The sequence below is a fragment of the Myxocyprinus asiaticus genome, chromosome 36 (assembly GCF_019703515.2).
Source record: "Myxocyprinus asiaticus isolate MX2 ecotype Aquarium Trade chromosome 36, UBuf_Myxa_2, whole genome shotgun sequence".
Lineage (NCBI taxonomy): Eukaryota > Metazoa > Chordata > Actinopteri > Cypriniformes > Catostomidae > Myxocyprinus > Myxocyprinus asiaticus.
Window position 1 is genome coordinate 21636497 of NC_059379.1, and position 15803 is coordinate 21652299.

Sequence of the window (15803 nt, forward strand, 5' to 3'; positions counted from 1 at the left end):
ATCTCAATATTACCTTAACGCAACACATATCTATATAATATTGTATCACCTGGTCCCTGCTGGTTCCCATCTGTACTAAATATGTTCATTTTCATATGACAAATATTCATATTTTTTGGTATGTTAAAGACTATCTTTCAGCATTATGTCAGCAGGGCCCAAACCTTACTTTTTCAGAATCTGATGCAAACCATGTAAAACATTTCATGAAATACATGCTCTGAGGCACACTATTACAATTCATGCATACAACCACCAAAATAAGCATTTGTTTTACAGCTATACTTTTCTATTCCATGCTGAGCTTTGCTTTCAGCCTACACCCTCTGCTGACCTATGATGGCAAGCTGTCTTTACACTTAGCATAGAAGATCAACGAAACCAATCAATAGGTCCATAGGCTGGCAAAAAGCAGCTACTATGGTCCATTATAATCTGGTCTGCCATACAAAAGCAAAACACAGTAACTACATATTTCCTCAAAACTGAGCTTTGACCGAAATTGAGTTTGTTAGACTATGATCTGTCCTGTGACAGACTGAGTTGGCTCAACTATGCTCAGATTCAAGATAAGCTTTGTGAAAATGTCAAAACACCTTTAAGCCATTTTCTCAGTAGGTGTAGTTATTGTGTTTGGCTTTGTAGGCCAGTGTAGCCCACTCATGATACACAGAATTGGGAGGCTCACCTCCCCAGAGAAGGCCTGGCCATTGAGGAGATGCTCAGAGCCCTGTCCATCCTCACTGCCAAAGTGTAACCTGATCTCCTCGAGTCTGTGGCTGTACGTCATTGGTCCACCCGAGATGTTCACCAGGTGCTCTTTGTCCAATCGCAGTGATACATGGCGGCCGGTGTTGTACATTGTCCCTCCCACCTTTAGAAAAAAAAAAGGTATGGTTACAAGAGTCACAAATTAATAAAACAAAGTACTGCTAATCAAATGGGGGAAGAATTTTCCATTAGCCTCATGTCATTTACTTCAGGGTGACAAAAACAGCCCGATAACCAATCAAAACTAGCACAATGACCAATAATACTAGCCTCAAAACTAGCCCAATATCAAAATATGCCACTCCCATACCTAATAAAAAAACATTTTTACAGTCCCTATTACGCATTTTTATATTTTCCCTTCATTTGTAGGCTTAGTAAAGTGTGCAAATGCAGAGCACAATTAGAATTCCAGGAGTAAACCATTTGAGAAATTGATATTTGTGATACAGGTAATAGGCCTATATAAATCTACTATACAATTTTCAAAACATACTTACAATGAACTCAGAAGATAATAATCAATGGCAAATGCTTCTGTAGATGTCATTTGAGAATAAACTTATATATATATTAATTGTTTTTAATTGCTGATTTCCCAATACAACTCTCCAAATACAACTCAACCCATAATCCACCAATCTGTTACCATGGTAAGGAAAATGGCTGCAGTTTTAAGTGACATCATTGAGTCACCTTAGCAGACAGTCCTACCATTGGTAGAATATAAAAGAGCACAAACTATCTCATTCAAGCATTTCATTCAAATTTACTTCATACTAGAGATGCTCAGATAGCGTTTTTTAGAGACTGAGTATGAGTACCGATACTTTCTTTTTTGTACTCACCGTTACCTGTATTTTAGCAATGTACAGTATTTTTCTCCTTATTATGTCCATTCAGTGTCAGCAGGTGTCAGATGATTATAAACAATTACTCTTCATCTTTCAGTATTCCCATTTATAGTTTCTGCTTTGTCACTACTTGTGTTGTAAATATAATTTTATTTTGATCAAAATGATCACGCTCCTTCCATTTGGTTGGCAAGCATGTGCGTGAGGAGTGCGTGGAGGAACCCAGGAGGAAAGGGTGAGCAGAACAACAAGTCTGTGGCTGTGAAACGTATTGAAACATTTGAATGATCTTATCATTGTTGAATGATCGGCAAACTGCCCAAGTTACTTGCAAGAAATGAATGTGCTCTTCATACACTTGAGTGTCTTTCTGTGTCTCTGCACGCACTCTTTGTATGTGCTTCATTTGCGAGTACAACTGCAGCTCTACACAGTAGTAGGCTTGTGTGTGTTGCTCTGTATCGGAGCATTTTTACAAGTACATGAGCCAGTGCAGAGCCAGAGCCCTAATTTAAACAACATGTCATACCTTCATGTCAAACTTTTAAAAGTAGCCCAATTTCATGTGAGACTTGGCAACCTAAAAAAATTAAAAATACTTTTAAAGGAATAGTTCATCCAAAAAGTAAAGAATATGTAATTTTATTGTCCTCATGTAGTTCTAAACCTGTATGATTGACTTCTGTGGAATTAACAAGAAGTTACATAAAGCAGAATGTCCAAGCTACTCTTTTCCAATGAAAGTGAATTGTGAACATGGTAGTCAAGTAAGATGTCCAGTGAATAATGAATTATGTGAATCTTTTCCTCACATAAAGCTATCACATGGCTTCAAAAGACTTTGGACTACTTTAATGGTGCTTTTTTGTCCTTTTTGGAGCTTTACAGCCCCTGGTCCCCATTTGCTTTCATTGTATGGAAGAGAGCAGCTTGGACATTCTATTAAACTTCTCCATTGGTATTCCATGGAAGAAAGAAAGTAATAGAGGTTTGGAATGACATGAGGGTAATATCATTTTCATATTGGGAGAACTATCCCTTTAATATACAGTATCTCATAGTTTTACTGAAAAGATGAGAGTTGGCTGTACTTATTCTGAGTAACACATAACTATTTTAACTATTTAAAAAAAAAAAAAAATCATGCAAGGAAAGAAGTTTCTGTGACAAATGGGGGAATGAAAACAAAAGAACTGTGTCCTCCGAGCCTGAGAGAGTGAGAATCTGCTTGGAATCGATTAGATCAGAGGTGTTAAGAAGAGAGCATGGAGATACAAGAACCCCGGATTGCAATCTCTATCAGTGTATCTGCTTATTTATTTATATTCAGGAGTTGCTCCAAAGTAAGCTATTGATATTCTAAACACGATGCTAGAAAGGCTTCCATGCCTCTTATCCTCCCTTTCCTTTTTTGCCTTTCTTTCTTTCTGTCTGTCTCTCTCTTTCCTTTTATGACTTTGCCTTCAAAATGATTTTCCCACTCCACATTCCCAAAGAGAGAGGCCTGCCCACACATCGTAAATATTTTATAGAACCTTTGAAAAATCAATGATTTGTGTAGGGTAGAGAGAAGAGGTGAAAAAGAGATAGTGGGGAAAAGAAAGAGTGGGAATAGGTAGGGCATGGAGGAGGGGGATATGAACCCAGGAGCAAAGGGTGAGCAGAGACGGTGTAGCCGCACTTAAAGGATTACTAGTCTGCGGCGTTACCTTGGGATACTGGACTCTCCCAAGAAAAGGGCAAGACATTTAAAAAACCCTGAAGAGGTCATTTCTCAGTGATTATTCATGAGCTACAGATGGCAAAGGTAGGAGAAAGGAAGGGAGGAAAAAAGATTTTTATTGTGCAGTTTCAATGAAGAAAAGCCCTGTCTATGGTACATGACATTACAGCCACTGTATGAGAAAATGAGATGTTTCTGCTACTGTCCAACTACAGGACAGAAGTCTTACAAAAGTAGAATATCCATTCAACTGTATGTATTTGTGAGCATTCTTCCATCATTGATGGGCTGTCTATGCCGACCTTCCTTAACACTTTATATGCATGGACTTTAATTTTTTTATTTTCTTTTTACAATGTTCCCAACTGATTTCAAATATCATATAAAAACAGACCACAACAGATAACAGATGTCTAGGCATGTGCATATAGACTACACGCCTCACACGTTACACCAGCAGAGTTCAGATGTTACCAAAGGGTATGAATATCATCACAGAGAGAATATACTCTACTCTCTTCACTTCGTGCACTCGGGTTCTCATGAGGTTTGGTCTGTGCACTGCATCTTCTCAGCATTTTAATTGTCCCAAATGCATTCCCAAATGCATTGAGCTGTTTTGCTTTTCATTTCACCTCATAATTTGTATTAATGAATTCAAAATCATGCTAGTAAATGCTCTGCTGCACTTTAATTTGTTGATCTAACAATTCTATGGATAACACATCACAATTGCAAAATACCTCTGAGCACGACAGTTTGGATTAAATTACAGCTCATGCAGCGTTGTATTGCTATGCATATAGGAATCATATACAAACTGTAACAAATCACTCAATACAAAAACATTTTCTTACTCTGTATTTTTGCCTTACATTTCTGTAAAAACGAGAGTTCATATCTTACTGTCTGTCATTTTAAAATAAAACAAACATATGAAATATGATTTTTGCAGTACACAATAAAGAAAACATAACTACTGTACACAAGCACACAGCTCATAAGCACTCCTTCTGGAACACTCTTTTTATCTACTATACGCAATAACTCTGAAACCTCCATCAACACTATCCCAAAATGGTTTTCTGTAAAGATCCCATAACTTGGGTTTAATTTAGAAAACATTGTTCCTGCCAGCATCAAGCAAAAGGCTAGTTGTTAGATGTAGGTAATACTCCCTGGTCAGGTCATCATCATTAGATGTTTTGAAAGTACAGTAATATCATGAATGTTATTGTAATGCTCTAGTGAGACTGCAATGAAATAAAGAAATTACTGGAGCACAGGCTTTGTCATAGGGATTGGCATTATGAGCTTCTGTAAGCATTTGAAAGGATAATATCTGGATAAAAAGTATGTAAACTGATTCATTCCAAGGTCTCCAAAGCATTGTAGAGATCGGTCAGTTGTGTAATTCTCATAAATACTAATTCACTCATACTCGTGAGAAAAACAAGTTTCGGCAACATTTGAAAAATTACAGTATTATAGGTATTGTAAGATATTTTATATATGTGTTGAATAAAGTATAGAATAAGATGATAATACTGCATGTAAGGAGAATTGTATTGGAAATTATTCAAATGCAATTCAATGCAAGTGAGAAAAGCACAACAGAAAGAGAAGAGGTACTTTCATTCAACTGAAAAATTTAGAAAGTTAGTAATATCTTTCCAACACTGCATATGACTCCAAGAAATGCCATATTGCCATTCTTCTAAAAAAGAAGTTTATGATTATTGAATAAACAGTCTAAATAAACCACTTCACAGATGCCATTCATGGATCCCTCCCTGATTGTTTCCAAGTCTGTCTTGTGTAATCATGAGTTCCAGCATTGTTTCATGATTTATTTGGTAAGTTTTGGATCCATTCTTGCTTTTGCTTTGAGCTCTTGTATAATCATATATTTTGGTATTATCTTGTTTTGGAACTAAAAAAAAACCATTGCACTTGAGTCATTATTACACCAACACAAGATCATTTCTTGCACTGTACTGTTGTAAACTCCCTGCAGGCTTTGTGTTTTCAGCATGAACACATTTTAATACTGTTTTTGGCACCCTGTGAAGGCTAAAATCATAATGTGTTTGATTAAATTATCAGATTTGTGTTGTTTTTTCTTTTTCGTTAAGGTGCAAGAGGCATGATGCTGATAAAAAATTACTCTGGCTCTAGATTTGTAAAAGTGAAAAATATGTCTGCATCGTCTGAATTGTCAAATTAATTTCTTTTTCAACAGAACTGGCAAGTCAAAGTCGTGCCAAGATGCTGTTTAGTGGCACCACACTTTCGGAACCTTTTTAACCAAGTTTAAAATGTCAAAATAACAACAACAACAACAACAACAACAACAACAACAACAACAACAACAACAACAACAACAATAATAATAATAATAATAATAATAAAAATGGAAAAAGGGAAAAAGGGAAAAAACTACAAAAACAACAACAACAACAGAAAAGAACAGCAATGAATGTCTTTTGGAGCCAGCAGGAGAGATTTACTGAGGAAAGACTATGAACGTGTGGCAGTTTACTATCTGAATACTTTTTTTCCATTTCGATCACAAAAATTATATTTGTCCTGCTGTCTAGAATGTGCACTCCTCATGAATCTAGACTCACTGGTCTTTTGTTTCTATGTATCATTAAACATAAATGCAAATTGACCTCTGAGACTCAATTTTGAATTGATCCAATTTCTCAAAATTGTCATTAATGCTAATGCTGGCAGTTCTAATTTCTAACAAACTGCTAAGCAGTGGATTAGACAAATGTTCCAGCATGCCACCCCATGACATTTCGCAAAAATGTGCAATAGCAGAAATAATCCAGCAAGCACAATAAAATATGTCTTAGAAAAATCTGCTAGTGTGCTTATCGTCAGACAATGTATTCCCTTTCAAGCAGTTTCCTTGATTGTCAGTAGCACTGAGTCAGGTGCATTTGCATGCCCATTTACTCACTTGATTTTTTTATGCCGTTCATATTAGTTCACCATAAGTTTGCTCATATATTGACTGCCAGATGCAGCTAGCTACTATTTCCAAGTTCCGGTTCCACCAGAAATGCATAAAAAGTTTCAGCAATAGAATTCAGACTGATCACACAGTGAATTTGGCAACAGCAGGTCAAAAGTTTTGCTGCTGAAATCAGTCTGTGCTTGCCGAAATTCAAAATACTGCCCCCAGTGGCTGAAGCTATAAGTATTGTTGAATGTATGGGCATGTGTGAGCTGCAGTTTCCAGGTGAAATGTCCACAGAGTGATGCCAAAAGTGAGTACTATTTTGTAAATAAATTATGTAATACAGTCAACAGGAATGCATATCTTATTAACTCTAACCCCTTACCCAAATCCCAACCCTAAACCAAACTTTTAACACTGAGTTCAAGATGACACCAAGTATGGCTGCTGTGTTGCGAGCTCCGACTCAATATTGCAGTTTTTTTGTTTTGTCTACAATTCTTATGTTTTTTGTCTTGGATGTTGTCTGCCTTATTGTCTACAATAGACAAACACTTTTGGACATTTTGGACTTTGTCTGGGCAGCCCGGCCACGGAAACATAGGAAAAGGGGAAGGAGAGCCGGAATTCTCATCAGAATAAGACGTCGTGCAAATCGACCCCCGCTACCCAGCATTCAACTGGCAAATGTTCAGTCTTTAGACAACAAGCTCTGCGAGCTGAGAGCGCGGATCTCTTTCCAATGAGAGACGAAGGACTGCTACACTATTATCTGCCTTACAGAAACTTGGATGTCTGCGGAGATTCCAGACTCAGCCATCGAACCCATGGGGTTCTCCGTGCACCGAGTGGACAGAGCGAAAGACCTCTTGGGTAAAAGCAGAGGTGGTGGTGTATGTTTTATGATCAACAAATCCTGGTGTGATCAGAGGAACGTACATTCTATCAAGTCTTTCTGCTCTCCTGATCTGGAATTTCTCATGCTTCTGTATCGGCCATTCTGGCTACCGAGGGAATTCACAGCGGTCATTATCACAGCTGTGTACATCCCCCCACAAGCCGACACAGACCGGGCACTCAAAGAACTGTATGGAAGTATAAGTGAGCAGGAAACGGCGCACCCTGAGGCCGGGTTCATTGTGACCGGGGACTTTAACAAAGCCAACTTCAAGTCAGTAGCACCGAAATACTACCAACATATCAGTTTCAACACACGAGGGGAACGGGTTTTGGACCATTGCTACTCTCCCTTCCGGGATGGCTACAAATCACTTCCCCGCCCACCATTTGGCAAATCGGACCACTCTTCCGTTCTGCTTCAGCCCGCTTACAGGCAGAAACTGAAACAGGACGCAACCGCCCTCAGAACGATCCAGTGCTGATTAGACCAATCAGATTCTATGCTACAAGACTACAAGTTTTGATCACGTGGACTGGGAGATGTTCCGGTCCACCTCTGATGATGACATCGAGCATCAATACGGATCTACCCCAACCAGAAACTGTGGATTAATAGCGATGTTCATGCGGCACTTAATGCACAGACCTCCGCTTTTAATTCCGGGAACGCGGAGGAGCATAACTATCAGAGCAGCCAAACGCCAGTACAGGGACAAGATTAAAGGACAGTTCAACACCACCGACTCTAGAAGCATGTGGCAGGGAATTAATATCATCACAAACTTCAAAGGGAATAAAAACTCCTCCGTGAACACCGCTGCCTCTCTCCCGAATGAGCTTAATACTTTTTATGCTCGTTTTGAGGGAAATAACACTGACCTCGTGGAGAGAGCTCTTGCGGCCGAAGCTACAGAGGTTAGTTCAATCTCCATCTCTGTAGCGGATGTAACTTAATCCTTCTGATGGGTGAATATCCGTAAAGCCGCGGGTCCAGACGGCATTCTGGGCCACGTCATCAGAGCATGTGCGAACCAACTGGCTGGTGTTTTTATGGACATTTTCAACCTTTCCCTCTCCTTGTCTGTGGTCACCACATGCTTTAAAATGTCCACCATTGTGCCTGTACCAAAGCAAGCCAAATTCACTTGCGTAAATGACTGGCATCCTGTTGCTCTGACCCCCATCATCAGCAAATGCTTTGAGAGGCTAATCAGAGATTACATCTGCTCTGTGCTGCCTGCCTCACTGGACTCACTGCAGTTTGCTTACCGCAACAACCGCTCCACTGATGATGCCATTGCAACTACACTACACACTGCTCTCTCCCACCTGGAAAAAGGGAACAGATATGTGAATGCTATAGAGTACAGCTCAGCATTCAACACCATAGTGCCCTCCAAGCTTGATGAGAAACTCCAGGCTCTGGGCTTAAACAGCTCGCTGCGCAGCTGGATCCTGGACTTCCTGTCAGGTAAACGCCAGGTGGTTAGAATGGTCAGCAACATCTCCTCATGACTGACCCTCAACACTGGAGCCCTGTAGGGCTGTGTTCTCAGCCCACTCCTGTATTCCCTGTACACACATGACTGTGTGGCAACACACAGCTCCAATGCCATCATTAAGTTTGCTGATGATACGATGGTGGTAGGTCTGATCACTGACAATGATGAAACAGCCTACAGAGAGGAGGTGCACACTCTGACATGCTGGTGTCAGGAGCACAACCTCTCCCTCAACATCAGTAAGACCAAGGAGCTTGTGGTGGACTTCAGGAGAAAAGACAGAGAACACAGCCCCATCACCATCTATGGAGCACCGGTGGAGAGAGTCAGCAGCTTCAAATTCTTCGGTGTCCACATCACTGAGGAACTTACATGGTCCGTACACACTGAGGCCATTGTGAAGAAGGCTCACCAGCGCCTCTTCTTCCTAAGATGGCTGAGGAAGTTTGGAATGAACCAACACATCCTCACAAGGTTCTAGACCAGCACTGTAGAGAGCATCCTGACTGGCTGCATCACTGCCTGGTATGGCAACAGCACAGCCCACAACCGCAAAGCCCTGCAAAGTGTGGTGCAAACTGCCAGACACATCATCGGGGGTGAGCTTCCCTCCCTCCAGGATATCTATACCAGGCGGTGTGTGAAAAAAGCTCGGAGGATCATCAGAGACTCCAGCCAACCGAGCCATGGGTTGCTCTCACTGCTACCATCATGCAGGCAGTATCGCAGCATCAGGACCCGCACCAGCCGACTCCATGACAGACTTTTGAACTCTTGATCTCTCATGATCAATATACATCAGCACTGCACTTTATTAATCTCACACTGGCCTGTCATAAATTATATTCTCTCTTAACAACACACTGGCAACTGACTATCAGCCGACAGCCTGAATGTCAATACAGCACAATACAACCTATTTTATATATACTATATTTTATTGTATACTGTATATTCTATATTCTATATTGTGTGTATGTGTATTCTATATTGTGTGTATTGTGTACTGTATATTGTATATTATTATTTGTATATTGTGTTGTGTGTAATTATGTGTATATTAGATATGTAAATTGTGTTGTGTAAATCTGATGTTTATTCTAAATTGGTATATGTCTCATCACTGTCATGACTGCTATGTTGCTCGGAACTGCACCCAAGACTTTCACCCACTGTTGCACTTGTGTATATGGATGAGTGACAATAAAGTGATTTGATTTGATTTGATTTCATCCGTAAGGGGAGTAAAATTGTCAATATAGAGTGAAAATGCAACTTCTGAATTGCGTTCAATATTGTTTGTGAACACGATTACTTGCTGGTTCCAACAGGACCAGAACCTGTGTCTCGGAGCTTGCATGGGCAACACAATATCAGTAGTGCTAGATGGAAATGTGTTCATATTTTAACGGATGCAAAAATATCTAATGGGAGATGGCGCTTATTAGTTATTCAGCAGAATTGGGTTGATTTTATGGTGCATGAAATGATGTGGCTTAAATTGACATGAAAAATGTCAATTTAAGCCACATCAGTCAGCTTTTACTGTGTTTCCTATTGCAGTGAAGGGAACCGGCCACCGTCCAAAAATATTGGTGTTTAAAAAAAAAAAAAAAAAAAAAAATTACAATTTATAACAACTACAGTCTGAAACTGTTGTGGATATTTATTTTACAACCAGTCAGTAATGACATTGATTTAGGTTTAACCAACCTCACAAATTAGCATTTTTAACAATGCTTTCAAAAAGTACAATAAACAGTATACCGTCCTCTACTCATTTCGAATCTGATATGAAAGCCTGCTGTTCAGCAAACGAGTGAGTCATCTGAGCTGATTCTGTGAGGAAGTGAGTTGCCTGATCGATTTAGTGCTTGATTCAGACTGGTTCGGAAATTGGTTTTGACTGATTCATTGAGAAGGACCACACAAATCACCCAATCTGTTCATTAATTGGTACAGGTATGTTTGTTGTTGTGTGTAGTTAGCAAAGACAATGCGGAAAATTGTGTTGACTAATTATTGTCAGTATATTATTTCATGGCACCCAGTCAGATGTTTTTTTGATTTTTGTATTTTTGCTATAGTGCAGCAGATTAGTTCCAAGTAGTGGGACAGGAAGCACTCCTTATACAAATATTCTACATTTTTTCAGACCGAAAATGTGGTTTGCCACTTGTTTACTGGCTGTAGGACTATCATCTAGGATTGTCTTCTAGTTAGTTGGTTTTGTTTGCCATTTTACATTTATTAAAATGGGTAGAAGGATATGCACAAATTTCCCAACTGCCTCTCCTATGACTGCTTCTTTTGTCCCAGAGACCCTTCAGAGGAGGAAGAGGAGAGAGGGAAACGGAGACGGATAAGGGCTGTGAAGGTCTAGTGGCTGGTTTGTAGCTGCTGACTCAATAAATGACTTAAAGCCAGGTGTCCAGATTCAAGGTTCACTTTCAGGACTACTATCATACTGGTATGAGTCGCCATGGAAATACACCAGAAAACAAAACAAACAAAAAAACATGCACATACAAACACAAACCCTTCTAGTGCACAAACAGAACATTTGTACATTATGTATATGTACAGTACCCACAGAACATTTATTATGTATTGTATTCACTTTTTATCAAGGGGAGGTTATGCAGCGTAGAGACAGGCGTAGTGATTAGACATCTATATACTGCAGCATTTTACAAGGAATCTCCCTGAGGATGAAATACAAATACAAGCTCTTAGATGCCAAATTTCCTTTAATTGCAATAACAAACTAGATCAAGATCAAGAGCCTTCAAACTGGGTGTTCCAAACCAGAACATAACACAATTGTTACAATGAAAACAAGTTTAATCATTTGTAAAACTGACTAAAAACTATACTGTAAAAAATGATAGCAGGCTTATATACAGCATAAAGTGAGGTCGATAGGTGTCATGTAAACGGTCTCAGGGTCTGGTCAGGACAGTTGAACATGTTTAGGTTTTGTGGTGATGTGGAACACTGTAAGTTCTGAGATAAAGAGAATCCTCTTATTCCAAAGACTATTTTGAGGAACTGCCTTTGAGGCAGAGCAGACTGAAGATGAGAGGGAACATACAGTTATGCTCTAATAAAGCAATACGCCAGGAGAAGTCCTGCAATACAGTGATTTTATGACAGAAAGGGGTGAGTTGCAAAGTGAGTGCCTGAAACCCCCTTAATCAGCAACAACAACAATATGATAAAAGAAACTGATGTTCAATACAGATACATTTATAAATAATAATGACAATCATAATAAACAAATCTCCCATGAAGCAAAATAGTTTATTTGCCTACAGTATTTATTGGTTGTTTATGGTTGCTAAGCAACAAAGCAACTTGCCACATTAAAGTTGCACTCAGTAATTTTTCCTAATTTAAAAAAAAAAAAAAAAAAAAAAAAAAAAAAATGACTTCTAAATAAATTAATTGTAATTTTGAAATGTATGTATAAAAGTCATGAGCACTCACAAGAAATGAAGACTCCGGTCACAACAGTAATCTTTTAAAAGCTGTTTTATTCTACATGAAAAGTCCCCTCATGGGGGCTGCCATGTTGGAATCACATGACTAGCCGTATACTACTTGCTTAAACTCAGGACCTGTTACTGGACACTTTCACTCATGGATTAAACTATTCATGGCTGACTGTGAATAGTGAATGTCTACAGTTCCATCAGTAACTGAAAATATTACATTTGAATGATGCTGCATCCACACCACTAGTTGTCACTGTAAGTCCAAGATGACATATTAAAAAATCCTTAGGGCACCTATTCAATGTGCAGTCACAGGTTTCCAATGCTAATTACCACAAAAATAAATAAATAAAAATAAATAAATAATATAGCAGAGGTAAGTTCATTTTTGTTTTTAAAAATTATGTTAACACATATGGTTACATCTTGTAGCTATACATTTGAAACAGCGTGCATTTCAGTGTTTGTGGACTGGCCCTATTTTTAATTTATTTTGTGTGTGGTAGTCAACATTATGACAGAAATGCTGTCAAATTAGCTTAATTTTTATTAAACATGGAACATTCTATTAACAAGGGGGGTGACATATTGCTATTTCTTTGCATATAAATGGTTACATTTTTAGTTATATCAGTTAATGGTATTTGTAATTTTATGATGCTGTTTCTTTATGTGAATAATATCAAGAAGTATGAAAAAAAAAAAAAAATGTGTACATTAGATCCAAATTAGATGCAACTTCAAGAGTCTTTCCGACAGTGCAAATGGCATACGATTAAGGAGCCACATCTGAAGTCCATCTGTTCCTGCTGTGTGCCTGTCTCACTAATGCCAACACAGCCAACCGGACGCCACCCCGCCACAGTTGACAAATTAACACTTAAACACACCCTTGGCTCGCTCACAGCCTTGGAGAGCCAGAGTGGGAGGGGGTGGAAGATTCAATTAAAGGGCAGAGGAGCACGTCACAGGACTCTGGCAATCCGATATGAGAGTCTTAGCACTGCCACTGACAGTGAAGTGGACTCATTAGGATGCAGGAGCAGAGGTGAGCTGTAAAACCGATGTCTTGCCACATATCATGGTGAGCCGGAACGGCAGGGACACATTTTCACCGGGACGCTTACAGTTATAACTTATTGTATAGGGCTGGGAGGGGAGCAGTGGGTGGGGTAAGGATGTAGCCTAAAGCTTTTGCTGTTTTGGTAAGCCAGAACAGCCTCCCCTTGTGAATTTGCTGTCATTGCATGAATAAACAACATACAGGTAACACTTCAGCATACTCTTATGAGTAAATAACCAATGCTAAGTGGCTTAGCAAGTCGTTGACTGTGAAATACTTCAGATTGCTTTCATGTAGAGACTGAACAGATGCCTTTCCCAAAATATATAAACAGGTGTAAAAAAGCTTTCCAAAAAGATAATCTAAAAGCTGAAATCCCAAATCAGATACTTCTGCACGATTCTATGCCATTTTGTAGTGTAGGTAGTGTGATGATATTTCAACTGCAAAAACCAAGTGTGGAATGTTAAACACTTGCAGGTTGCCCTATGTAGCAGAAGGGGCGAATGACAAAACAATGGTAATTAATGGTGAATTTGGCAACTAGTAATCCTACAGTGAAGACAGCACTTGCAATTGTGAATTGAACGCCTTACCATCACCCCAAGCTGTTTGAATATCTAGTTTATTTGTAACGTTTAATTTGATATAAACGATGTACTGAGGTTTGCTGATGTGCTAAAACTAGCGAAAACACATCATGTGCATTTAAAACATTACATCCTTCAGCTAAAAAATCTTAATGCTTCAGTGTAGTGAAAATAAGCATTAGTACTCCATTTGAGACAATACTACTCTTTGAAAATTTATTCACTAGATATCCAAGTGCATAGTGTATACTGTAAGTGTACAATGTATAGTGCGTCATTTGAGACATGGCTTTTATATGTGGAATGGACAGTTGTGTTTAGATTTAAAGTTCAGTTAAATAAGCTTGTAGAGCATGGCGCTAGCAATGAAATTATCGTGGGTTTGGGTCTAAGGGAACGCTTGGGAAAAAAGTACACATCGAATGCACTGTAAATCACTTTGGATAAAAGTGTCTTCCAATTGATAAAATGTAAATGTACTTTTTTTTACAACCATGCTTCTCTAAGACAAGTACTTGTCAAAACTCTTACTGCACTCTGAATTTAAATGTATGGAGCCACTTTGAGGACAAAGTGGAAATTTTGTTTTCTGAAATTGTTTTGCGTGCCCTCGCAGTAAGTTTTGCATTCCCTCACAATAAGTTTTGTGTGCGTTCACAATAGTTTGCATTCCCTCGCAATAATTTTACCATGGTTTTACTACAGTAACCATAATTAAACCATGATTTTTGCAGTGAAACCATAGTAATAATAAATGAAAATGAGTACAATGGCAATAAAAATCATAATTTTGTGTTTACTATGGTTTTACTACAAATACCATGGTTAAAATATGGTATTTGTAGTAAAACCACAGTAACCACAATATTAAACATGGTTAGTCTATAGTAAAACCATGGTTACAATATGGATACAGTGTACTGCATTAAAACCAAGGTTTCTGCCAAAAAAACATGGTTAATTTTTAAAGTTACTACAATATTACCATAGAAAAAACATGGTAAAATTATTCAGAGGGAATGCAAAACTATACACTACTGTAGTTACCATGTAGTTATCAAGATTTTTGTCTGAAAACATAGGGGGTACATACTACAGTATACTTACTATAGTAATACTGTAGTAAGTGTGATTGTAGTAACAAAGTTATTTTGGCAGAAACCTGGTTTTACCTTATATATTGTAGACAGTATTAACCTTAGTTTTTGGCAATAATATAGTAATATTGTAGTAACTATGAAAAGCAAATTTTTTTTTTTTTTTTGCAGAAACCATGGGTTTAAAGGGACAGTTCACCCAAAAATGAAAATTCTCTCATTATTTACTCACCCTCATGATATCCCAGGTGTGTATGACTTTCGTTCTTCACCAGAACACATTTGAAGAAAAATAGAAACATTTCTTAGCTCAGTAGGTCCTTAAAATGCAAGTGAATGGAGTGAAAGTTCCAAAAATCACAGACAGTCAGCATAAACGTCATTGATATGACTCCAGCTGTAAAATTAATGACTTCTAAAGCAACACAATCGCTTTTAGTGTGAAAAATATACATAATGCTTCCGGTTGGCAGCGGTACACACGTGTGACGCAATCGCATTTGAAACACGCGAGAACCGAAACAAGTGTGTCACAGCCAGAAGAGCAGCGCTGTTTACAAATTAAAAGGAGGAAAGCTGTAGAGTAGTTTGGTTGATTTTGGTTTAGATCTGTTATTATCTGTTTCTTTACTCACAATGGTGGGTTTGTGTGCTTATCCTGGATGTCTCAAACGAGTGGAGAATGTGAGAATACCTCGGTATCCATGGCAATGGATACGTCACACGAGAGACCACTTGGACTCCAGCCTCTCCTGAAGCATTGGATTATAGTTAAAAAGTCCATAAATATTGATCTTTTTTCACACCAAAAGTGATCTAATCGCTTTAGAAGACA

At 38.5% G+C, this 15803-nt stretch overlaps 1 protein-coding gene across 2 annotated transcripts in view; it reads right to left on the bottom strand.

Moving 5' to 3' along the window:
- The window catches only part of LOC127427493 (carbonic anhydrase-related protein 10), a 287921-nt gene that overhangs the window by 40233 nt on the left and 231885 nt on the right, over positions 1–15803 (bottom strand). For both annotated transcript variants that reach the window (XM_051675144.1, XM_051675143.1), the window contains one exon: positions 689–874. In XM_051675144.1, the coding sequence (XP_051531104.1) occupies positions 689–874 (186 nt within the window). The remainder of the gene's footprint in view (positions 1–688; positions 875–15803) is intronic.